The 27,707-nt window shown below is 42.3% G+C and overlaps 1 protein-coding gene across 1 annotated transcript; it reads left to right on the plus strand.

Moving 5' to 3' along the window:
- Positions 1 to 27,707, plus strand: LOC134571249 (putative methyltransferase DDB_G0268948; the record flags this gene model as incomplete). The annotated part of the gene is made up of 7 exons (XM_063429423.1): positions 1 to 32; positions 677 to 701; positions 2,033 to 2,193; positions 9,256 to 9,469; positions 16,778 to 16,878; positions 24,831 to 24,968; positions 27,608 to 27,707. Coding segments are annotated over 7 exons (771 nt in total), but the record flags the coding sequence as incomplete, so codon positions are not given.

A 27,707-nucleotide genomic window follows, 5' to 3' on the forward strand; every position in this document is an offset into this window, starting at 1 on the left:
CGCGTTAAAGACAGCCCTGCCATGAGGGACCTGTGTCAGGTACCCCTTTATTGAATTGGGGGGGTGGGAGGTTTGTTTATTCTTTTCATGCCCCTTCTTGCGGCATAGTGAATAGGGGCAGAAGGGAGATTATAACCTCCCTTATTTACTAATACTAAGTCTTTTTAAATTAGTATTAGTAAAGTTGGCTGACAGATCAATTTTGTTTTTTCAGCTTTTTTTTAGTAGATAGCTTCCTAATACTTGTAGGATTTAGGAGGAAATCTATTTCGAACCAGAATAATGACCAAATTTGTTCTCCGAAATGAAAATGTGGTGGAATCTCGGTAAAAATAAATTTAGTAGGCCGAGATTACCACGTGGCATGTGTACGTGCATATACTGGTGTATCGGTCGGTTGGTTGCACGTGGCAAAGATACGATCAGTAGTGTACGGAGCATGTGCGAGAATACCGGATGTAGTATTCCCCTCCTCCATTGTGCTGGGCAAGCCATGCGGTCAAACAGGAAGTTAGTTCTTGTTCGTTTGATTGGGTAAGAGAATGTGTGGGTGGAGCTTATTATGGGAGGAGTTACATGCTTATATAAGGAGCCTACACTATTGTCCGGGGCTCAGAACTTGTTGTATTTTGGTGACATTAGTCCCTCTGAGTCCCGATCGGTGAACCGAATAAAGAATCTCTTCCTTCCTGAAGAAACCTGTGTCCATCTCTCTGTGCTTGGCTTCCGTCAGTTTCTCCGGTATCAAAAATGTCTGTCTGAACTTTTAAAAACGAATGAGTCACTAGAGGAAATTTGGTTCTGACTAAATGAATTGTGAAAACCACAATACAAACACACAGTCTGCATTCACCATACACACACTACATCCATTACACAAACACACACTACATCCTCTACACAAACACACTCTGCATTCACTGTACACACACGACCTCTACTACACAAACACACACTCTGCATCCACTACACAAACACACACTGTATCTAAAACACACAAACACTACATCCATTACACAAATGTGCAATATGTATCCACTTCATTTGGCAGGAGCTGTGTCAGTGGTATGCATGAGTACAAAACTATGGATGATCCCGCAAGACCGCAAGAACCTTTGTAGATCACATCTCACAATGAGTGTGACCATGCCCGCATTATTTGTGATAGCGGAAGGGATTGGACAAAAGTTGACAGCGGGGTCAATATTTGTTAATCTCGGGCTTTACCATAAGAAAAATGTAGACCCTACTTTGCCTTATGGTAACTTTGGATAACTTTGGAATTTCAATGCAGTATATCGTTATAAAATACTGAAAGTGACAGAGCTGCATTAAATGATCTTTTACAATATGTATTGAAATGTTGTACTATGGGGGGAGCGGAGCTTACCAGCAAGCCAACTCAGCGCCATTACCGGCAGCTCCGTGCAGGCTGCGCTAACATCGCCACTCACTTGATTCATCCACCTCCATTCATAACCACACTGGATCGAGGGGGGGCTCGCTGAATCAGTTGATGCCATTTTTTTCATGCCCACAAAGAGGCGCAGATCCTGGACTTATCTTGCTTTTGCCTGAGCCAGCCTGGAGTCACTCATTGATGATACTGGAGAGTACGGAGGGCCTGACACTCTCCCGACTTACCACACATTGGCGATGGGGTGCCACTCACCAAAGCCCAGCCAAATAGAGGTACTTTAGGACCCTGCTGCAAAGGCAAGTGCCGCCCAAGATGATGCCCGCAGAGTGCTCACACTATAGCTCCCACTACTTCATCTGTGGGACCGGGGCCTCAAGCAAGCACAGATTCCCATACAGACCAACTAACTCACATGGCAATGTTATACTGTAATGCAGTGTATGACCCAATATGAAACATTGTCATTTCTAATAAAATGGAAATATTTACATTTTTTTTCTGAAAACTTGCCTCTAGTTTAATACCTCCTTAATACATAAACATTTTAAAAAATCTTCTTGTTAACTGTCATCACCCACATGATGATGATGTTTTTGTTTTTTTTCTTTGTAGATGGAAAAGCAATTTAAATTAGCAGTGGACGTTGGCTGTGGGACAGGAAATTCTACTCGGAAACTTGCTGCTCATTTCCAGGAAGTGATTGGAGCAGACACTAGTGAGAGTCAGTTAAATGTAGCCCGATCATGCACTTCTGAGAAGAATATTACTTATATGTAGGTGTGCTTTTGATTTAGTTATAATAGGCTTTGTGTTTATTTACACAAAAATCTAACTTTCTGTAACTAGATGGCCACCAGGAAACACTATATTTAAAGGGATACTATAGTCACCAAATCAATTTTAGTTTCATAAAACCGTTCTGGTATATAGATCATGCCCCTGCAGTCTCATTGCTCAATTCTCTGCCATTTAGGAGTTAAATCACTTTTTTTATACAGCCCTAGTCACACCTCCCTACATGTGACTTGCACAGCCTTCATAAACACTTCATGTAAAGAGTAATCTAATGTTTATATTTCCTTTATTGAAAATTATGTTTTGGGGGCGGAGCCTAGCATCCAGGCATAGTGGTTGTGCTGAACCTCAGCTCCAGCTTCACTCTGCACTTTTCGGGGGTAATCCCCCAACAAATCAGCGCAATCGCACACTGGAGAGGAGCTACCATGAAGGGGACACCCGGGGGTATCACCCGATACCAAAATCAAGCCTGTAACCCCCTGGGAACACGACAATCTGCACTGAGTCCTACCGGAGATCGGGCAGCGGGGAGACGGCCGCTCCCCATGCTGACTGACCTGGACATGGATCCCTCAAGATTGTCACCTCCTACCCCCCCCCCTGGACCGATGGGGGTCATCTCGGTCCACATCAAGCAACTGGAGTGGCAGTAATGAGCCAACCATACAACTCGACGAACCGCAACACCAGGGCAGCCGAGCACATGGCGCACCCAAAATGGCGGCGACACGCACACCAAGCGAGCCAAAATGCCTACCTGAGACGGAGGATCACAGCAACATCCAGCGGCGAATAGATGCTGCTATTGCCCGATTCTGGCACAGGCTAGGAAAACGGCTGCAAGCACCTCAAGCGAACCTGCACTCCCTGCCAGATAAATGCAAGCTAGACTGTGCCCACGGGGAGTGGAGAAAGATACCACCACAAGGGAAGCCAGACCGCAAGACTGGAGCTGGGGTTGGGGGGAAGAGGCACCCCACTCCGGGTACAGCGACTAACCCCAAGCTAACCACGCAAGCACGCAGCCCACCCAGGCTGAGGGCCGTGAGGAGACTGCCTCCACAGCATCGACCACCCTGCAGGAGGAATGCCCACCGCAGGCGGCGATGGAAAACCGGCTCCAACTGCACCCGATATGGGAATTCCTCGAACTCACAGAGCCCTCGAGTCAGTGGTCAGACGTTGCCACCCTCTATAAGGGCCTGGGGCTGGAGGGGGTCCTCGCCCCGCAATTCTCCGACACCCTTTGCCTTTCCATCCCTGGTGACAACCTGCCGCGAACCGGCATGGGCTGAACGGGACTGATTTGCGAACACGCAGAGATTTCTAACTCTCTCCTCTCACTTTCTTTTTTTTTTATTTCTCTATATTCTACTTACAAACGATGAAACGCTATGTTTGTAATTATTGCCTTTAACGCAGCCCTGGTTAAAATTGCACTGTTTTCTCCTGGTATGTCGCACCACATAGATGTGCTGTTTACTTTAAGTTTACTTTGTGCGACAAATCTTAGCCATATGACTAATCTTATAGCTTGGGCAGCATTGTTGCTCTTGCAGAGCTAATCTGATACCACAACACACTCCTGCACACAATTAACATGTACCTGAACGGTACCCATAAAAGCAAATGAGGGAGTGCCTGGGCTAGCATGCTTCTTACCATTTAAACTGAGCTTAAGCAAGCCCATCCAGGCGTTGCCCGTCACACCTGACTCATGTGTTATATAATTGTTTACTAGTCATGAGGTACCATAACGTGCGTAACCTTACTAACCTGTACACTACTATTAAGTGCTATTTTAAATGTCACGTGATGTATCGCTCTGTTACTGCTTACCACCGCACCTTTTATATAGTACATGGCATGCCTGATGTTTAACTTTGCTTCCACTGACCCACTAGAAGCACAATAACGCTATTCCTCAGTTCATATAGCATAAAATCTCATAGCACACCCTGCTATCTAGACTGAATGGTGTATACAGCGCAGAACTAAATGACTTTCGTTACGTATTACTACACTGTTTGACTTGAATATGTTTTTGCTACACGACATAACAAAACAACAAAAAATGAGGCATCACTATTCAGGAAATGTAATTTCTCACGTTAACGATGTACTAACCCTATACTGTAAAACGTTCTTGCATTTCCCTCTCTTTATTTTGTACCCCATCTCGTATGTCTCAATAAAAGAAAGATTGACACAAAAATAAAAAAATATGTTTTATTTAGAATTTATTTTTTTCTTGCTCTGTTAATAGTTGGCTAGATTCTGCATGAGCCTCCTATATGTGATTACACTTCAATTTATAGAGCAGGAGAAACAAACACTCACTACATACACGTTTTTCTCTGTCCCAGACTGTATAACAGGAGCTTCTGCCTGCTAGTAAGAAGGTTAGGAGAGGAGTGGACCAGCGAGTGCTATGGGACAGTCTTTAGAATGCGTAGAGCTAGTGCATAATTAGACGTATTTATGACAAGCTCAGGGTGCTGTCTACAGAGTATGCCATTGGTTGGTCATCCTGCATGATTGGCAGGCTGCCTGACGTGCATTCACGCTAGGATGACCATCGAATTCTTTGTGCAGATACGCCCCCTTTTTGGGCATGTTTGTTCCATTGGGCAGTTTTGATTACGTGATTCCCGTCAGTGTCCCACCGTTTCACCCCGCCCACCAAAATCCTGCTTTACTGGACACTGCTGTCAGGGGGTATGGATTTAGTTGAAAGATGAAAGCGAGAGATTAGCATTAGCCCTGTCCAGGGGAGTTGTAACTCTGGCTTCATCAACAGAAACAAAGTGATTTAACTCCTAAATGGCAGAGAATTGAGCCGTGAGACTAGAGGCATGATCTATACACAAAAACTGCTTTATTAAACTAAAATCTTTTTGGTGACTATAGGGTCCCTTTAATTAAAATGCATTTTTAATCTGCCTTGCAAAGTAACAAATGGTTTAGGTGTTTCTCATCATATATAGCGTACTGATAATGTCTTAAATGCATGCATATTTAAAGGGATACTTAAGTACAGAATTTATCCTCCTCTTTAAATGTATTATGATAGAGAATTAAAGGAAATTATAAAAAAATATATATAAAATAATTATAATAGTAATAAAGGGAGAGGGGTGCAGAGCTTCTCTCACGCTAACAAATTACTGTCAGTAAGTAATTTTCATGAGATGCAGCTCAAGATTGTACATCAGGTTTATATTTCATCTACGTGGCAATGTGCCACATGCTTTTACTAGATGTCTGCCCTAAATATGAAGATTAGTCCATTATATGTGGTTGTCTGGGAATAATAGATTTCTAAAATCATATTGAGTGAGGTATTGGTATCTAATTTAAGATAACCGCAAAGGGAAACTATACGGGGTTAAACTTCTGCGGTGGTCGTTAGTCGAGTGGCAGTCTATTTCCCATGAAAAGATGACAAAGTCCCATTCGAACGGGTGTTCGAATCTTCGAACGGGACTTAGTCTCCAGCCGCGGTGTCGAAGGGTAGGGGAAGGTACAGGTCAGCGGTGTTCGTTCAAATGTGTGGCCGATTTCCGTTCCAGGGATTTGACGGCACACACCGCTGACCGCGTTCTTCTGCATTAAAATGGCCACCGCCACGTGTTTGATTGTCTAATGGCGGCCACTTCGACTACTTCGGCACTTCGGCTGTATCCGAAGTGCCATATCAAACGTACCCATTCTTTGCACAACAAAATTAAAGGGCCAGAAACTGTTTTTGTCTTTAAGTGCAAGGCAAGGTGGATGATGGCAATAAAACAAAGGGTAGAGGTTCCCAGGTAACATGGTAGGTGGCTGATACAACATAGATTGCAGATCCAATGGAAAACAGGGGGATCTGTTACAGGCAGCTGACAACCATATCCATGCGGGTCAGTGTTTACTAGGCATAACCAGGGCCCCCCGCCCCTGCGACAGCCTGGTCAACCATTAAAATTTTTCGAAGGACAGTGTTCGTCTCTACATACCTTACAGTAACCTTACAACACCGGAGTCCCAGAACCGCTATTGGGAGATGTGCACCAGTAGCCCCCCTGGACTCGCCCCGTAAGCGAGGGTGAAAGCTGACTACTGTCCCCTGGCCGGTGATACCCCCCTACGGAACAGAAGTAGTCACCACGCTAATAATAGTATAGATGAGTCCTTAAGGCATCTCTAGCCCACCCAACTTAGGCGGTAGCCTCCGCATTGAATGGGAGCTCCCGGCCCCCAAATTCCTCCCCGGAAGCCTGGTCATCAGGGCCATCTGAGCTTTTCAATGTGGGGCCATAACCGATCAAAATCCCCCTCCCAACTATCGCCATCCGCCCGCCCGAGGAACAGCCTCGCTTACAATTACCCCACACCTTCCTCCGCCGTTCCCGAAGAAATCGCCCGTCTGGCATCCTAAGCCCCCGCTGAGAGCCACTCGCGTGGAAGGGGGAGAAGCTCTTCTGCCATCAAAGTAGGTACCTCTAGTTCCCCTGGCTCCTGAACTCCCAGATCTCTTAGGAACGCTGCCAGGTGCAGGACTTTTTAGGTGCAGGACTTTTGTGCGGCCTTCCCTGAAGGCCAGCAACCGAAATGGGTATCCCAAGGCATATTTAATGTGGTGCTTTTGCAGTAAGGCGGTGATCGGTCGCCATGCCTTCCTCTGTTGCAGGGTGGCTGGGGTGAGATCCTGGAACAAGGTCAACTCTGTACCTCTATACTTGAATGGGCCCTCCCTGCTGCATCTCATGAGAGCTTCCTTTGTTTGAAAGTGAAGGAATTTTATAATCACGTCTCTGTGGCGTTGATCATCCACCCGTTTCGCCCGAAACTCTCTCAATGTGCCACTGTTGCTCTGGTATCTCGGGCAACAGCGGCTTAAGGATGGCGGTTACCACCGTTGTCAGGGATCCCTTACCGTCCTGTTCTGGGAGGCCACGCAATCTTACATTTTTCCGGCGTGATCTGTTTCCCAGTTCATCTAGGGGCGATTCCACTGTCGCCAGCCTTGTAGTTAGGCGGTTAATCTGGGCAACAGCAGTGTTGTGGGCCACCACCGTGGTTTCGAGTCTCTGCTCGAGCGCTGCCGTCCGCGATCCCGCGCTCCCACGGCCTGTATCTCCAGTTTCACCTCGTTGGTGTTTCTGGCTATTTCTGTTGTGAGGATCCAATTAATTTGTGTTCCTCAGGCTGCGCGCTCGGGATATACCGTCCCTTCAATGGTAGGGCCATTGAAGGGACGGTATATCCCGAGCACGCAGCCCGAGGAACACAAATTCATTAGATCTGACACTCCATCCAGACGTTTGGAGCCTTTCCAGGTTGAAGAACACCTTGAACTATTTCATAAAGAAATCATCATACCAACATCAGCGTTACAGCAGAGAAAGCGGTGAGATCCACCCATAATAAGACTGCATACGTCTAAAGTGACTTTGTCAAGGACTTATTTTCATTAATTTTTTTCATTTTTTATCTTTGATTCATTTCTTCCCTTTTAACAATTTTTTTACGTTTTTTCATTTTTTTTCATTTGTTCTTTTTCTTTTTTCATTTTTTTCATTTTCTCTCCCCACCTTTTTTTGCGTTTTTTTGCAGTTTTTTTGCTGTTTACTTGATACATTGATCCTTGCCAGGAGTTGGATACATCAGGACTGTGCACTAATAGATTGCTATGCATAGCTTTAGAAGTGGGGTGAACAGTGTCATACTAATGAATTTAACCTTTGTGCCAGGACATTGAGTGTGTGTATATATAAGAGCTTTAAGTTATTTTCTGCATTTACATTGTGATTTCCAATGAGGTATATACTTATGAATTTGAGACTATCTATTGATATCAAGTGCAAGCATAACTTTGTGTAAATATATGTATTTTGAGGCAGTTTCTGCACGGTTACAGCAATTCTCAATTAATGAATTCCAGGGATGGATTTCCATGCTATATACACTTCTTATTGTATATCAGGTACTTGATTGATTTCTAAACCATACCTCTTGGCACCAGTGGATGCAGAGCTTTTTTTGTGTGTAAATATATGAATTTTGAGGCAGTTTCTGCTCTGTTACAATAATGTTCTATCAATGAATTTCAAAGGATCAATTCGGATGAATTTTCAAACTAAAAGTGAGATCATCAGTATTCTATATGTACATATTCTTAACTTGAATTGCAAATACATATTCCATTAAATTATTTTTTGTACATTAAATCATACTTGATTATTGATTTACTTGTGATACTATATTTAGAGTGAGGTATTTTTATTTGATTTTAAGGGGTTAAGGAGACCGGAACAATGCAGCTAGACCACTTCATTGAGATGAAGTCGTCTGAGTGCCTATAGTGTCCCTTAAGTCGCACGTACTGTACACTTATATTTTTTTAAACAGAGCTTAGATGGCAAAGGAAATTTTAAATTGCCTCTTTCCAGTACTGATCCAAGGGCAGCCTTATAGCTGCCATGTTTTTACAAATGACTGTAGTAAGGAGCCACAATCTTCTAATACACTGGGATTAAGGAACTCTTTGCACCATGACATATGAAATAGCCATATATAGTATATTTAGTTTGTATATAAACTCTTAGGAAATCCAACATTAGTCAATTTTAGACTATTTATGTTATTACTACTTTTTCTTTTTATTTATTTTTTTATATATAACGGCAGCTCAGCAAAGGCTTATCGAATGTTTTGTTCCAGAGACCAATTTACCAGAAAATGTAAATAAAACTGCTGCCTAAACTAGTAATGAATATATAGACCACCTATAAACAGGTAGCCCACCTTATAGCTATAGCATATTTTGCAAAAGAAAATATAAGCAGCTTTATAGAGACCCAGTAATATGGATGCTCCTTGCACCTTAAACCAATTTAAAATAGCATAATTAATAAAGTAGAGGTTTTTACTAAATTAGATTGAGACTCCATCTACTGTACATTTATTGTAAATCCACATCTAAAAGTGCCTTACGCTCTAAAATCATGTATTCCATAGTTTGCATTTGCTAGCCAGCCCTTTGTCTTTTATAGATTATCACCATCTGAAAGTTTGCCTCTAGAAGACCACTCGGTAGATGTAATAAATGCAAGTCTTGCAGTTCATTGGTTTGATGTGGAGAAGTTCATGCAAGAAGCCGCTCGAGTCCTCAAACCTGGTGGCTGTCTGGCCTTAAGCTCCTGTTTGTTAAAAAATGAGGTTCATTATAAAGACATCTCAGAGACCCTTACAAACATATTTAATGAGGTAAGATAAGACTCCCAGTGCTTTCTTTTTTCACATTTCTGTCAAATGTCTCACATAGCTTCCTAGCCTTTTTCTGTGCTCCCTTCCATTTGTTCTATCATTTGGTCTTCTGTTCGAAGTCCATCTATTTTTTTTCTCTCCTCTCTGTTAAATACCCCTTTTTATGCACATACAGTTGTGCTCAAAAGTTTGCATACCCTGGCAGAAATATTGGCATTGACTTTTAAAATATGCCTAACCATGCAAAAATAATGCCTTTTATTGAAGGATAGTGGTCATATGAAGCCATTTATAATCACATGCTAGTAAATTAGGTTGACATCGCTAAGAATTATTATAATAAAATCATACATACACAGGTAGCAGCAGATTTCGCAATTATGTGTCTTACTCTTAGAAAAAGGAAATAAAAGTACAATGATAGTGCATTATGTTATGAATAATATGGTGATAAAGATATATTCCAAAGGGGCACTCACGTTTTCCAGAGCTTAAAAAGCTCTATTTTAGGAGCCTGGACGGCTCATTCTATTTATTAATAAAGATTCTGTTTTAATACCCAGTCATTCTTGAGCTCCTTATACTCTCACCATCACTCTGCTGTTCCGGATCTACATATATCCCTAGGTGGGGATTGTTCCACCTAAAGCTCCATACACTAGAGCAGTTCATTGCTCTAGCAAATGTAAGTAGGTCAAATATTATTTTTGATCCTACTTTTACATACGTACTGTACCATTGGTATACATCCTTATTTTTTTCATATGATGAACCGCACTACCTTGGGAATCTGATACCAGCAAAAATAAATCCTTAGATGGGGATTGTTCCGTCCAGGCTCCTAAAATAGAGCTCTTTAAGCTCTGGAAAACGTGAGTGCCCCTTTGGAATATATCTTTATCACCATATTATTCATAACATACTGCACCATCATTGTACTTTTATTTCCTTTTTTTTTTTTTTTAAGAGTAAGACACATAATTGCGAAATCTGCTGCTACCTGTGTATGTATGATTTTATTATAGCACAATACGATGATACAAAAATTAGCTTTGTGGTTGAGTTGCCAGAAAGAAGCCTTTATTGCGCCAATGCCACAAAAAAGCCCAGTTAGAATATGCCCCAAAACACCTTGACACCTGATGCCGAACCAACCTCGCCACTGGGCATTGGAGAAGCCTGTTTGCCCGCCTCCTGCCTGCTGACTATGGCCCCTGGGAGATTTGACCCTTTAAATACACTATTTGGGCATGTTGTATTGTATTATGCTGCTACTGGCCCTTTAAGAACCATCTGGGGACATACTGTGGAGTTACTGGGTGGCCACCATTTCATGTATCAGAGGCACATGGTGAGAACAATGGATGAAGCACATGGTGAGAACAATGGATGGCGGACATTTTAACTCACAGACACTGTTGTGACTTTTCTACACGGTGCCATCTCGCCGGTATTTGGTGCACAAAGACATTGTGCAGTAGTTTTAAACTATACAATAGGGGACACATTATACAGTAATTATTTTTTATATAATCTGTATATGTTCTGCGGAATCTGCATTAAAGGACCACTCTAGGCACCCAGACCACTTCAGCTTAATGAAGTGGTCTGGGTGCCAGGTCCAGCTAGGGTTAACTAATTGTTTTATAAACATAGCAGTTTCAGTGAAACTGCTATGTTTATCAATTAGTTAAGCCTTCCCCTATTTCCTCTAGTGGCTGTCTCACTGACAGCCGCTAGAGGCGCTTGCGTGATTCTCACTGTGAAAATCACAGTGAGAGCACGCAAGCGTCCATAGGAAAGCATTATGAATGCTTTCCTATGTGACCGGCTGAATGCGCGCGCAGCTCTTGCCGCGCGTGCGCATTCAGCCGACGGGGAGGAACGGAGGCGGAGAGGAGGAGGAGAGCTCCCCGCCCAGCGCTGGAAAAAGTTTTACCCCTTTTCCCCTTTCCAGAGCCGGGCGGGAGGGGGTCCCTGAGGGTGGGGGCTCCCTCAGGGCACTGTAGTGCCAGGAAAACGAGTATGCTTTCCTGGCACTAGAGTGGTCCTTTAAACTGTATCTTCCAAACCTGGGTGAATTTTGGATATGTGGTTCACCCAGATCCCCCGGTTCTGAGGATATACTTTATATGTTTTGGGGTCCCTGTGATATGTTTTATAAAACTGTATTTCTCTGTCTGTGATAATTATATTACCCATTGTGTTCAGTAATCATATCACAGGCAGAGGGGAGGATTTTGTATGGGAGTGTCTGTGTGTATTGTACGTATTGATTGGTTGTTCTGTAAAACCCTGTGGGCAGTACTATGTTTGTGGATTGGGAATAAAAGAGGCTGTATGTGCCAGTACAGTCAGTTCTGCTTGACCTCAAAACGAAGTGTCGTCTCGTTATTGGGGGAATTGGATTGTATGCTGATTGCCAGGAGTGTAAGCTGATTGTATGCTTTTCCTGTTCAGCTGTTTACAGCATTCATGTGCTTGAGAGCATTCGTATGCTTCTCCGGTTCAGTGGTTGTGGTGTCTGCTGCTGTGCTTGGAGTCCTCAGGAAGCACTAGGAGCATCCTTCAACAGAGGTACCGAGTCGGGGTGCCAGGTGATCCGTTACAACACTCCTCACAGTTTCTGGTACACTGTAATTTGGAGTGATGAGACCAAAATAGAGCTTTATTGTCACAACCATGTTTGGAGAGGGTTTAACAAGGCCTAGAGGGAAAAGAATACCATCCCTACTGTAAAGCATGGTGGTGGCTCACTGATGTTTTGGGATGCGTGAGCTCTAAAGGCATGGGAAATCTTGTGAAAATTGATGGCAAGATGAATGCAGAATGTTATCAGAAAATACTGGCAAACAATTTGCATTCTTCTACACAAAGGCTGGGACGCTCTTGGATTTTCCAGCATGACAATGACCCCAAGGCCAAGTTGACCCTCCAGTGTTTACAGCAGAAAAAATTTGAAGGTTTTGGAGTGGCCATCAATTAATCTCCTGACCTTATTATCATTGAGCTACTCTGGAGAGATCTCAAACATTCGGTTCATGAAAGACGACCAAAGACTTTGCAGCTATACAAATGGGCAGCTATACCACCTGCAAGAATTGGGGGCCTCATAGAAAACTATTACAAAAGACTGCACGCTGTTATTGATTCTAAAGGGGAAGAACTGAGGGTATGCAGACTTTTGAACAGGGATATTTCATTGTTTTCTTTGTTGCCATGTTTTATTTTATGATTGTGCCATTCTGTTATAACCCGAGTTGACTATGAATCCCGTGAGAAATAAAATAACTGTTTTTGGCCGGCTCACTCACATTTTCTTTAAAAATGGTACATATATTACCAATTCTCCAAGGGTATGCAAACTTTTAAACACAACTATAAATGCTGTCTATTAAAATTAATTTTCTGTATACAGTTCATGCATACACTTTCTCTGTACGATCATACACACGTTTCCTCTACTTCATTCATAAACACAACACTGCCTTGTAAGGCATCTGTGTTTAGTCAGCATATGTACTCCCTAATCATCATCACAGTCTTTTGAACACAGCCAACCTTGATATGGCATGCATCCACATGCCTGATGGGGTACCTTCACTACTTCCCTTACTCTCCACTAACTCTAACAGTCAATACTGGGAAATAAAGTTGTGAAAAAGAGGCAGAATATTATTTCCCTAAAAACCCTACATTGGCGTGAGAGGAGAGCTTTAGAGTCCCTGAGAGGACAGAACCCCACTAAAGACTAATTTGCAATTCCCTAACTCAATGTTTCTGCAGAACTAGAGCATAAACGGCACAGACGCTGATAATTAGATTTGGGCATTCGTTTTCAGACATAGAGAATAAACAAAAAAAAGAAAAAAATGCCATTCTACCCGTGTATGATTTACTGAGAAGATTATAGGCTTAAAAAGTAACTTTTAATAAATAAATCTAAAATAAAAATATATTAAAGAAAAATCATATGAACAACAGGAGTGGGTGGAGACTATACAGTGAGTAAAACTCTGACCACTTATACAAGCTGTAAAAGTGTATACATAACACTAATGCTGAAGCAATACTGTTTTGCTACAATATAACATCAGTGTATTCCCAAGTAATAGAAGTGATACTATATTATATATCACTAATAGCTGTAACAAGAGGGGGGAGATAAGACAACTGCTAAACCAGTGCTGTCAATAGTTAAAAGATTTATGGATAAGTAAATCCCTACATGATAGTACAACTAACTACATGGGTAAGCTCAACATACAATAATTGATAATGTTCTATGGTGCTTAACCTCAGAAAGATCCAAGATAATGGTTCAGCTCAGACAGATTTCTGACAGACGGCGATTAGCCAGTTAAATATCACAAAAGCTGCCTAGATCATAGCAGCGTATTGATAATAAATTAAGGTCGCTGTCAAGCAGTAAAGTGTAAAATAAGGGGTTGCTGACCTGGCTCTGTTTTATCTCCAAGATACCTAGCAGTATATTCTAGTGTAACAACGGCTGCCTGCACTGAGTTATCTTATGCTTTACCACAGTGGAGCACAAAGTAGTAGCTCACCTGTGAAGGACTGCTGACAGGCAGCAGTTAACCGGTTAAAAGTCACACAAGTTGCCTAAGTGCTAGCTGCATCTAAATAGTAGGTCAAAGTATAAAGAGAGGGTTTGCAAACAGTTTTGAACAGGTTGCCTAGGTAGTAGAAAATATGCAGACAGTGACAGAGGAAGGCATATAGAATAAAGATTCCTGAGTCTTGTGCCTTCGAGGGCACCCCTTAATAAAATGCCTGGTCTTATCAATCTCCCCCCATAAACATAATAAAGGAAAAAGAAAGAGAAATAAAGTATGTACAGAGCACTTAAATTAGTGTTAAGAGTCTCCAATATGCACTCCTGAGATGCTGGACATGAAAGAACTTGATGTCGGTAATTTAGCAATTGATAAGCAGAGAGTTAGGTGCCGACATCAATAATGTGTCAGTATGTGTCCAGAGCCCCTGACGTGCACGTTTCGCCAGTGAAGCTCATCAGAGGGGACAAACACGTTTTTATGTGAATATAAGCTATTCGTCCATATGTCCGAAAGATGAATAAACGAATACAGAGAACAAATTGCTTGTTGGACGAAATTTCGGCCGTGCAGTTTGTTCTTTCATTAGTACATCTTTTATTACAATGAGGGAGCTATTGGCTCGCAGCTCCCTCCTTGTAATATTGAAAAATTTTAAACTCCCCTCTACTTCCTAGGGGGGAACATAGTGTCCCCCCATGCCTCCACCTGAGCCATGTGAGTGGGGGCTATTAAACTAAATGGGGGAACTTAGTGTCCACCTTCGGGGGCCATTAAATAAATGGGTGGACAAAGTGTCCCCTCACACCCTGCAAGTGGTGGCTATTAAATAAATTTAACAGACCTCCACCCGTTGGCAGTAGGTGGGGACCCTAAATAATAATGGGGAGTGGACCTAGTGGACCCTCCTCCAATCCCGTACCAACAATAGCTGCAATAGCTGCCCAGTTGCTAGTCTCTTTACAACAGCAAGCAGCCAGTGGTTGTTAAAAAGCAAACACAAAAAAAGTGACTGGGCAGCATAGTATTAGTAACATTGTATAAAAGACCAAAATTACGAAAAGGAAGGGCCTTTCACAAACTTTGTCTTTCAGCTTCTTAGTGGTTAGCTCTCTAATACTTGTGGGATTGCCATAAGGAATCCAAAAAGGAGCCATCTACTAAACAGCACCCTAATTTGGGAACCGTAAATATAGCAATCCACAAAGCTTAACGGCTGCTTAACGGCTGCAAGATGCGACCCACAAAACGGATTGGAATTTCATTTGTCTAAATGAAATTCCAAAACAAAATATCTGAATTTCTTCAAAAAACAAATCAAGACACAGATGAAATTAGGCTTGGATTAAACAAACTCTTTTTTATTTTCTTTTCTCATCCAAATTTATTTGGGCAAAATTAAAATGTCAGCAGTGCCCAAGTCTACTGATTAGTTTACATCCAATTATCGGGTGTGATTTCATGCCATAACACAACCTGACATAATATACTGTATACTGCAAATAGATTTCCCATAAAGATCAATAATGTTTCTCAGACTTTGAGATTAATTTGGACTAATGGGTGCTGAAGAAGTTGGTGAGTGTCTTTTAGTTCTTCAATACACAGCTTAAAGGTCACCAGATTCTTACATCTTTCACAAAAATGTTAACATAAAAAAAAAGGTTTCCATAACTAAGGGAACATCAAGTGCACCTGCTGGTACCAGTGATTTGTCAGTTGAATGTTCCTTGCAATTTATTGCTATAGTGACATCTCCCATAATGCAGTATGGTATGTGAAAACATGTTATCTCTTATTGGAAATTAAATCAAACACATAAACAAGGAGTAATTTACCCAAATCTTTAAAGCCTGAAGGCAGAAACACAAGCCACCAATTACCCCAAAGTTTCGGCACCTGCTGGTTGCCTTGAGGCTTGAAAGATTTGGGTAAATTACTTTTGATTACTATTTGAGTTGTTCTGTTTTGTAATTTTTTGTTATTTGTATACTCTTTAAAGATTTGTATTGATATCTATGATTGTTATAGTGTGCATTCTGTATCATATATAGATTGTTGTATTTGAGGGAGCACTTATATGGTTTACACCTAGCTATTGTGATTGAATTTGGCCTCTCCATGTGTTTTTGGTTTATATGCCCCCCTAATTTAAGCCACACAAAAAGGATATTACTTAACTTTATTCACCCAGACTGGTCTTGCCTTAGTCACCCCACTTCTGTTGACTGAAATCATCAATCCTGATTTAAGGCATGCATGGCTAATTGCCATACTGAACCTCCTTGCATAGATGCATTAATTCAATGCATATCTATGGGGAGCGTTTTGTGTAGAAAAAAAAAAACGGTAAGTCCCTCTAGTGGTTACCAGAGTAGCAGCTATAAGAGGTGGCCATAGGCAGTAATCTAAATGCTGCCTTTTCTTAGAAAAGGCATTGTTTACACTGCTCAGCTTGCAGGCAGCCTCTTAAGCAGCAATTCAAGCATGTCCATGATGACAAAATGCATCATCCCACCAAATCACTTCACTGCTTATTTGTCCTAGACCTTATGTCCCTATTTAAGTGTTTACTCCTATCCATATAGATGTAATTATAGTGCAATTTTGCACATATCTTGCCATTGACATATATTCTTGATAGTCATATTTTTGTTTAAGAAAATACATTTTCAGAGAAATTTAAAATAAAGTATTCTCTCTTCTAAAAAAAAACAATATTTACTTTCAGGCTGTCAGACATATTTCTAAGTATTCAACACAGGTACTGGAGCACTTGTGGTCTGAATACCAAACTATATTTGAAGCCGTGCCCTTCTCTGATAAAGACAGGTAAGACAAGACAATTCCACAGAAGAAATATCCACGTGAGTTTTTAGCTGCACACATGGCATCCAGGTATTCACACAACTTACCAGCTTTTTCACGTTGTCATGGGTATATCTTGAATATTCTGTCAGTAAGCCCACAGAATATTACTCATGTTATGTAATTTGTGGCATAAGTGCAATACCAGAAATGGAAGCAAGCTTTTACTGCTCCTTCCTTCTTATAATATTCTCGTAGTGAGAACGGTATGTAAAAGCAGTCCAAGAGATTTGATGTAGCATACCTGTTGCCCCTTAGCAGTATCTCTTCCTCAGAGGACAAAATGTGTGCAGCAAGGCTCAATGACATACAGCACTATTCAAGGGGCTGGATTTTTCACTAGGCAGAGAAGGCACCTGCCTACAGGTGTGTGGACTCTAGGAGGCAGTGAAGAGCACTTCCTCGAGGCTGCCACCGCATCCTACCTCCCTCCAACCCCCCCCCCCCCATGTATTTCGTCATATTGGGCACCTGCCAATCAGGTAAGCAGGTGCCTACTCTGCCTGAGGCAGACACACATAATCTGACCAACCCCCCCTGCTAGGGGGTGCCTATTACAGCACTTATGTGCCATTTTTAGAGCTTAGGTGGGGTGTGGGGTCAGTTTCCTCCTTAATCCAGTCTGTATCCTGTCCTTTATAGTAGAGCTGCGGGAACAGTTATATAGGGTGTAAAACTCAGTCCTGTCACAGCTCCTCAAGTGTCTATATGTCACAAACTCCGGAACCAGACACGCTGACAGAACACAGACACAGGAAGTGCAGTACCGGTCCTTAGAGTGGCTGGGCTGTGCACACAGAGAGAAGTCAGAATACAAGCCAAAGTCAGAGGGACCAGAGAGACAGAAAATTGATAAGACAAGCAGAGGTCAAGGGTCAGAGAAAACACGATAAACGGTGAGACAAGCCAAAAATTCTGTAATCAGACAAACGGACAGAGTATACGCGCTATTGGGCTATCAAAAGACCACAACAGGGCAGTGAGACATGGGAACGGCAGGTTTTTATATGTTTAGGGCAACTCTGATTGACTAACTTCCAATCAGAGTTAATTATCACACGTAGGAGGTACTTGTACCTCCCACTTTAACCTGTGGTCTTGATGTCACTATTGTGCACTGAGTCAGGTGACTGACTTGGGCGTCTATTTAAACATGCTGCACGTGAGCGTGCAGCGTCCAGAAGGCCACTGAGGGAAACTGACACATCTGCGAGCGGTGCACGGGCACCGTAAGCCGCTGCTCACGGTAAGCGGAAGTGTGGCGGTGCCGTGAGCTGCGCAAAGGCATTGGAAGCCGCCGTTTGCTGCGAGGGCACAATTGAAGTAGTGGCGAGCCGCCGCGCGCGGAGACCTGACATTACCCCTCCCCGCCATCCCCCGACGACCACCAGAATGGCGGGGAGCCAAAGGCTTCAAACTAAAAGGAGCATGAAAGGCCCGGACCAAGAGCGTTCAAATCACAGGCAGATACCCAGGAACATTCCTCCGGGCTCTAACCCTTCCAGTAAACCATGTATTGCAGGGTACCACGATAAAAGCGTGAGCCAACAAGAGACCGTAGCTCATATTCATCACTGGAGGTAGTACGAACAGCAGAACTGCCGTTTTAGAATTCTGAAATAAAGACATAATCTTTTTCCTGTCTTTCTATTTAACGTATAATAAACCATTTGGTTTTTCAGGAGGTGCTTAAGTCTAATATTGATCTAAACGAGTAGCAAGGAGGAAACCACCAGGCGAGTGGCAGCTATAATATTAGCTGGAGGAACAATGGTTTCAGGAACAGCAGGTGTGGTTTCTAATGGTTCATGTTGTCTAGATATGGCATCAGCTTTGACGTTACGGTACCCGGGTCTATAAGTGATAGTATATTGAAAACGTGATAAAAATAAGGACCACCTCGCCTGTCTTGAGGATAAACGCTTGGCATCAGCAATGTATGAAAGATTTTTATGATCAGTGATTACTCAGATGGGATAGTTAGCACCCAATAATAGATATCGCCTTTCTTTGAAAGCCAGTACATTAGCTAAGCATTCCCTGTTCTCTATGTCTTACTTCTTTTCGGCGTCAGATAGCTTTCTGGAAAAGAAACCGCACGGGTGAAGGGATTCGTTAGGGTTTTTCTCTGAGAGAGAACAGCTCCCACTCCTGATTCAGAGGCATCCACTTCAACAATAAAGGGTAGTGAGGGATCGAAGTGAAACAAGACAGGGACTTTGGAAAACTCTGTCTTCATAGTGTTAAAAGCCGCAATAGATTTTTTTAGTTATAGGACTAATTATAGTAGAGAAGTTCTTGATAAATTTTTGATAATAATTAGAAAAGCCTACGAATCTTTCAATAGCCTTAAGACCTTGAGGTAGTGGCCAGGAAGTAATACACTCCAACTTGATGGATCCATACTGAAACCTTTCTCTGCAATGACCTAATCAAGGAACTGTATTGAGGTTTGGTCGAAAAGAGATATTTCGCTAAATTACAGTACAGTCCATTCTGTAATAACTTTTCTAACACCATCCTAACATGTTGATGATGAGTTTCGAGATCTGGGGAGAAAATGAGGATGTCCTCCAAGTATACCACTGCACATATATGCAGAACCTCACGGAGTACATAATTTATGAAGTCTTGAAAGACCGCAGGGGCATTGCAGAGCCCAAAAGGCATTACAAGATACTCGTAATGCCCACTGTGAGTATTGATGGCAGTTTTCCACTCATCGTGGTCCTTTATTCTCAGTAAATTATCAGCAACCTTGAGATCCAATTTGGTGAAAGAATTTGATCCTTTAACGCGATCAAACAGCTCAGTAATAAGAAGGATGGAGTAGGCATTCCTTCTAGTGATTCTGTTGAGACTCCTATAGTTGATGCAGGGTCTCAGCTCCCCTTCTTTTTTAGAAACAAAAGAAAAGCCTGCCCCTGCAGGAGAGGAGGATCTTCTAATGAAGCCCTTTCTTAGGGATTCTTGTATGTATTCCTCCATAATCCTGTTCTCTTTTTCAGAGAGTGGGTAGACCCTACCCTTGGGTGGCATAGTGTCAAGTAAAAGATTGATGGCACAGTCTTATGGACGATGCGGAGGTAGCTTGTCTGCCTCCCTCTTTTCGAAAACTTGTGCTAGGTCAGCATACTGGGGTGGAACAGAGGTGGATAAAGGAGAGGCTGTAGGTACATTTAGTAAACATACAGGATGAACCTGATCAAGACAGGTTTGCTGACAGTTCTTTCCCCATGATATAATATCTAGATGACCCCAGTCCATCACAGGGTTGTGTTTCTCTAGCCATGGGAAACCCAAAACAATAAGTGCTGAAGGAGAATTTAAGATCTGAGACACTGGGAGACATGGGGACACTAAGGAACACTGGGATACATAGGGACACTAAGACACTGGGAGACATGAGGACACTGAGACACTGGGAAACCTAAAGACACTGCGCTGGGAGCAATCACTCTGGATCACAATGGATCTGGAAAAATAGCCTGTCTGGGGGAGAGCAGACCGATGATTTTGGCCAAATCCCAGAGTCAATGACTCTTAACAGAGAAGCTTACTGATCTTCTTTCTGGATGTCAGCAAATTTGTAAAGAAGGGCTTTTAAACCACCTATGAGTTGCACTATTTGGGCCAGTATGAGCCCAGTATTTCTCTGTGTTGACTATGAAACCTAGTTCCTGAAGAAAGTGGACAGCAAAACTGGTCTGGACTTGAGGAGGTTGACCCTGGGCCTTGAGAAAGATATTGTCCAGATATGATAGAGCTAATCCCAGTTTCATTCGTTTTGCTGAAACACAAGGATGCTGAGCTGAGACCAAATGGTAGGCGAGTAAATAGCAAGGGGTGATCTCTCCAAAGGAATTGGAGACATCTTCAAGGTAGAGCTGGTAGAAACCAATGTGCCGCACTTAGTAAGTCTTTTTTGAAGTGATATGCAACAAGGCTCACAAGTTGATCACTAGATGGAAATCACTGCAAAGCATAAAGTGCAGACCTCCAATAATGGACTTTACAACTTGGGCTGCCGAATTCTGACATCACTACGACTATGTCACACGACCTGATCAGCAGTGAGCCGTCCCGCTGGGGCGTCTGTCCCCTCCACAAGCGGCAAACGAAATGGCACCGACCACAAGGTCGCGGCTGTGACGAGACCAATCTCACCACTGTGCATTGGAGGAGCCTGGTTGCCTGCCTGCTGCCTTTTGACTATGCATTTAAATACTTTATTTTCCTATGCAGAAAGGTCTATTCATGTATTTCTGCTCTGGCGTTCGGTAGATTCTCGGATTTACTGAATGAACTCATTTAACCCAGATAGCTATGCCATGGAGCCTATTCGTGTAATAAAAGACTTTGGATCCATGGCAATTGAACTGTATGTGTGTGGTCTGAGAGCCATTCAGTAATAATGTGCGCTCAGACCTAAGCTATCTGGGGATATGTTGAATGTCTGTATTATAAATGTAACCTTGTGTATTTTATTGTATTTTTCTGTCTTTTTACTGCCACGTGCTTAATGGAGTTTTGCCTCTGTCCTTGGAGATAATTGGATTACTTCCCAATTATCTCCAGGATAGAAGACTCTGTGGAACTGGTTTTGCGCAGAAAAGCCATGTTTCCTTTGGTCACAAAGGACTACGATCTATCTTTTGAACCAATGGACCAATGTGGATGATTTTGACATATGTTCGTATTTGGAGTATGGTGATTCTGAAAATGTAAGTTATGTGAATGTGATGCATACTTGTAAAGTTATGAATAATGTGGAAAAACTGTATTTCTCTGCCTGTGATAATTATATTACCCATTGTGTAAGGTAATTGTATCACAGGCAGAGGGGAGGATTTTGTGTGGGAGTGTCTGAGTGTATTGTACGTGTTTATTGGTTGTTTTCCAAAACCCTGTGGGTGGTACTAATGTGTATATAAGAACAATAAACCCACATCTCTGGCTGTTCCTGCTTGACCCTCAAAACGGAGCCTTGTCTCGTTCTTGGGGGGATTTATTGTATGCTGTTCCAGTTTGACTGCTAGGAGTGTAAACCTTTTCCTATTCGGCTGTTTACAGCATTCATATGCTTCTCCGGTTCGGTGGATTGGTGTCTCCAGTAGCTGTGCCTGTGTCTCTGGAAGGGAAGATCTACTAAATGGCTTTTAACCCCCTTTTATGCCTGGGGGTGCCGTTACAGCGGCCATTTGTAGCTTCACCTCCAAGGATCAAGCAAATGTGCGTGTGACGTCACAACATCGACGGACACACACGTTCTGGGGTCAGAGGCCAAGCTCTGACCAATCACAGCACAATAAGGGGTATTTAACCCCTTAAGGACCAAACCTCTGGAATAAAAGGGAATCATGACATGTCACACATGTCATGTGTCCTTAAGGGGTTAAACCCCTGAAGTTCCCTAGCCCATTGCCCTGTTGTGGTTTCGGTTCCTGGTTCCTGAGAGTGTGTTTTCCTTGTTCTTGTTATTTGATCTTCCCGGTATTTTTACTTTGGCTATTCCTGACTACTCTTATCTCTGGTTTCCCTGACTTGGCTTTCCTTATCGATCTGGCTTCCATGACCTCGGCTTTCCCTTCACCATTGTCTGTCTTTCAACATATTAACCCGGTCATTTTAAGGACCGGTTTACGTTCTGTCCATCTTCTATAGTCTATATAGATGTTGCATAGTTTTGCGTGTTGGACCACACTGGAAGTCGCAACAGACTAGCTTTCTCCCATTGAAATGGGGTTTCTTAAGGTTACACTTCACGAAATAATTGTCTAAGCTAGAATCTTGGGTTATTGTCCACATTGTATATCAGAATAATGTTCAGCTGGAGAGTAGGCCTCTCTGTTGACCAGCCCTGCAGGGAAAATTGGAGGTGTGATAGACTTTCTTGGGCTTTATTCAATTAAGTATAAACCGCCACATGGCAAATTACTCTTAATGAACATGGGTTAATAAAATATACGTTTGATATAAGACACAGGCAGTTTTTATTTTTACCCCAAATATTGGGGTAAAATAGTGTCCTATAATCTTAAAAATATAGTAGGTTCAGGGGGGGGCTGGCTTGACCGCCATGGAGAGCAGACATGCTTTGGCTGAGCTCCTCCATGGCCTTGCTACTAAAGGTACGAATAAGTCTGATATTGCTAAAGCCGGGGCACACCAAGCAAAGCCCATTACCTCCAACACACAAACTACACTGAAAAGCGATCAATGACCCGTTGGACTCATGGCTCCACCATGGCGGAAGCGGCGTATTGTGCGCCAAGCAGGAGTGGCAGCCGAACTCCTGGACCGGAGAAGCCCGAAGGCTATTAGTCATGTGCCAGTGCCCTGTTACTACCCCCCCTCCACCCCATGGGGACTACCCAGCTCAAGCATAAACGCAAAGTGCACAGGAGAAAGCGGCGCCTTACCTAACATGGCAGACACCGGGTGGTCTCCATGCTCCAGCGCTGACCGGGATGACATCCTCTCCAGGCTGGACCGGCTCTTTTCCAACTTTTGGTGGCAACTGGAATGGCGGAAAGTGCTATCCTGCCCCTCCATCAACGAGTACCTGCTGCTTACCGCAGAGTTCCCCTCCTAAGATCTCAGCTCCACCAGTGGGGAAAGTCCCAACATGGCAGCGGATCAAGCTTCGCATTTCACCCAGCCTCACGGAACCCATTCACAAGACCCCAAACAAGGTCGCAACCTCAGCCTGAGGCGAAGATTGGGACCCCAAAAGTGACCAAAAAACTGACCTCTCTGCCCGCATCTATGGGCTATGCCATGCAGTGTGACTGCTTGAGGTGGGACTGTGCTGTACCCCTAGCTGTCATAGGCTGACCAGGGCTCCGGAACTGAGCTGTGAGTAAGGCCTTTTGGCTGCTCGCTATTGCTACCTGCCTTCGTGGAGGTGCTGGTGACTATCATCTGTATTCATTGCTGGAATCTCCGGTATTATCTAACATGATCACCTACCACACGCACACCTAATGGGGGTGCCTCCTGGGAGAATAAGCTACAACACATCTTACGGTTAATAACTTTCTTAACGTTTATACCATTTAGGCAGTAACTCGCACAGATTAACGCACTATATATACCTGATCACACTCTACATCTTTCACACAAATATACTCTTCTCTCACTACTACGCTGCTTGTGAATATGTAGACTAATACATGCCTGTTTGTTACCAGTTTATTAATTCTGACCCCGTCAATCAGTTTAGCCTGCTTACTACAACGTTCTGTTTTACTTGCCAACTGAAATCTAATAACACGCTACTGATTCTAACCTGTAATTCCACTATAAAAAAAAAATATGCAGTTGCCATGCTCCTGATTTATGTTGCCTGTTTATCCTCTGCTTGTTAAAGCTGTCGTGGCGTACCAAGCATGTATGTTAACACTTGCACAATAAAAATAAAGAACTTTTAAAAATGTGGTAGGTTCCAAAATATTAAACCCTACTTCTTCTTATCAGTACTCACCATGTAACTTCACTGTTGGCTAACCATTGTTAAAAATCAAAGGAACTGGGAAAATATATACTCTAGAAAATTGAAGGTAAAATACAAGCTACATTTACACAGCAATCTCTTTGTTGGTTTTTAATGGGATGAAAAAGTAACCGATAACCAAATTTGTAGAGCGAATTGTATTATGCTATTATGCTAAAAACAAAAACCTGGTTAATCAACTTTAATTATTAATTTTCATTGCAGTTATTCAACATTTAAATGGATAAGACTGAAAAAGAACTTTCAGGGTATTTTTTTAAATCCATATTTTAAGTGTAAATAACATCTGCTATTTAACTGCCTGTCTCTGATACATGCTATAAACATCATATTCTACAGCAAAATCAATGAATTACTGTATTTGATAACAGTTTAACTTTAGCATATTGCTATTTTTCAGGATCAGTGACATACTTGAAATCTATCCGGTAACTGTAACATATCTGTTGGGTCTGATTCAGGCAATATATATGTACCAAGAATTTCTGAAAGAAGACAGAAAAGAAGCCCTGATGTTTTTGCAAAATGTAGAAAAAAGGTAAGAAAATATTATAGCAGTAAGATATCTGTAGAAAATGAAGTTCCAAAAGTATAAGCTTCTACATAAACCAATAGATGAGAAAAACAATGTTGTATTTAAAAATATCTTTCCAAAGAAAGTTGAGCTATGCACTTCACTCCACACTGAATTTTAGAGAATTAAATGTATCATGACAATATTCTAGTAATAATTGGCTTGTCAATACTCGTACTGTCCATTCCTATAACTTGTATATCCTTGTGGCTATCTCAACCCATCTGGCTATTGCACCTATTGAACACTCAACATAAGAACTACAGACTATCTTCCTTCTATGGACTCTCTTCCTAGCTCAGGTACTTGGTTATTACAGTCACTGTGTCCTTCAAACTTCTTATGAACGTTGTTACGGATCACTCTGTACTCCGACCGAGTACCTTCCGTTGATGGACGCTTCCTAGCTTGCGCCGGACACCACAACCATCGCAGACTCCACAACCGCCGTAGCTTAGCTGGAGTCTCGCCGTCTTCCTTTCACCCTGTACCAGCTTCTGACCTCCAGGACCGTGTTTGGAATGACTTCTCCTCCAGTAGAGCGTATCAGGAACAGCTCTTAAAAGGGCTAAGTGATTAAAGCTCAAGGGAGTATGAAGAGCATAGCAATCCCCAGTGTGAGTATAGCTATCCCCTCCAATCATGAGACAAGACTACGTGTTGAGGGTCAAGAAGATCTCTTTTAATCAGCACCAAAGGGCTTTATTTTATGCAGGTTTTACACACATAGTCCCACCCACAGGGTTTTGTAAAACAAGCAATAAAACATGTAATATACAGTAAAACACTCGCATTCATTCCCACAAAATCCTCCCCTCTGCCTGTGATATAATTACTGTACACAATGGGTTAATGTAATTATCACAGGAAGGAAAAATATACGTTAACACATTTACTATAACTTTAAAACTATACATCCAATCTCCATAAAAATCACATATTCTTACTCAGCATACTTCAAATATAAACATATCCAATTCAGGCAATTCCCCCCAGGGGTTAAAAAGTTAGTCGGAAGTCCTTTGTGACCGACCGCAAGCACATTTTCATGCCCAAAACAATTCCATAGATTTGGGCTATGCGGTCGGTCAATTTCACTCAGAAAAATGACTAAGTACTATTCGCTTGCACGAACGGGGCACCGTTCGTGAAAATAGCTTAGTCTCACTGTGTATTCAAATCGCAGAACGGGACTTAGACACTGCGGCTGAAAACTGAGTGGAGGAGAAGGTAAGGGTCAGTGGTATTCATGCAAATGTGTAGCCGATTTCAGTTCCATGGATTTGGCTGCACAAACCGCTGACCGCGTTCGAGTAACAAAGATGGCCGCTGCCACGTGTTCATTTGTACGAACGGTGGCCACCCAGCGGTCGGCAATTTACCTACAGCAACCTCACAGGCTGGGAGGTAAATTAGCCACACGCTTCCACTTCTGTGTGGTCCGCCTGTGTAATAAATGGTTTGGTAAGCCCCAATTACCGAACCATATGGGAAAAAGCCATGTACAAGTTAGTTTGAAGGTCTGGGGATTATGGGGACACCGTCTTAAAGGGGTATTGTTCCAATAAGTCTCACAGTCCAATAAAAGTCTCATAAGCCCAAATGCTGGTTTTAAAGGGTAAAATCTCCCAGGAGCCATAGTTACAGAGCAGGAGGCTGGCAAGCAGGCCTCACCAGGACCAAGCGGCGAAGGGCACTTCATCACAAACGTGTTCCTCTTGCCATGCTGGAGGCTATAGTTCCTATAACGTAATCGTGCAACATGTCCATGGGACTGAAGAATCTACACTAAAGAGCTATAAATAAGTTATCTTTAGATAGATATCAGGTAATATGTTAAGACCCTTTCTTTACATTCCTACAGATAGATGGGGGTCATATTGAACCCTGTAGGCTTTTTAAACTTTTTTTTTTTTTTAGCTTTTCAATGTGGTGGATGGCTTAAACCACCAAGGATTTATTAACTATTTTCTAGTGCTGCCAAATAGTCCAGACAATTATTGTTCACTGGCAAAAACCAAGTAAATGATTTGCGAATGTTCATCCTATCAGATGCGTTTTGGCCTGATTTTGCCATTTTTGCCCTTTCTATAGGATTTGGATACAAAATGCACTGATTTTAAACCAGACATTGAATGCTTCCAGCATAATGGGGCAGGTTGGATTGGATTTGGCTCAAGAAAATGTTAAAATTGCCATTCCATTGGAATTTTGTCATCTTCACAGAATTTAGTCCAATGGATGTTCACTTATTCATGTTACATTTCCATTACTATAGTATAAGGGGAACGACCAGGTCACTGGACAGCAGACCAGGCTCAAATCACTACCAGATATACATGAACTTCTAGAACAGTAGCACCACTAAGGGGAGTGGTACAGCAAAAGATTAAGTTTATTAAAATGAACTGTTCACAATTATATGCATAGTAAGCTAAGGTCTATTTATTAAAAATCAAATGTTTATCTAGTAAACAATACAATCATCAAACAGAGTTTAATGAGCAAATGCCCAATTGATCTACTGAAAACGACACTTATGTGCTGATCTGAGGTCAAATCACCTATTCTAATGAACTTGTTCTTCTCTCCCATTTCCCTAGGTTCTTAGATGCTTTGGGAGAATCCGATTTTCATGCCACTTTGGAGCTGCACATTAGGCATGTGTGTGTTCTAGCATGCAAACCAAAACTCCATGCATAA

This window comes from Pelobates fuscus, chromosome 8, assembly GCF_036172605.1.
Source record: "Pelobates fuscus isolate aPelFus1 chromosome 8, aPelFus1.pri, whole genome shotgun sequence".
Taxonomy (NCBI): domain Eukaryota; kingdom Metazoa; phylum Chordata; class Amphibia; order Anura; family Pelobatidae; genus Pelobates; species Pelobates fuscus.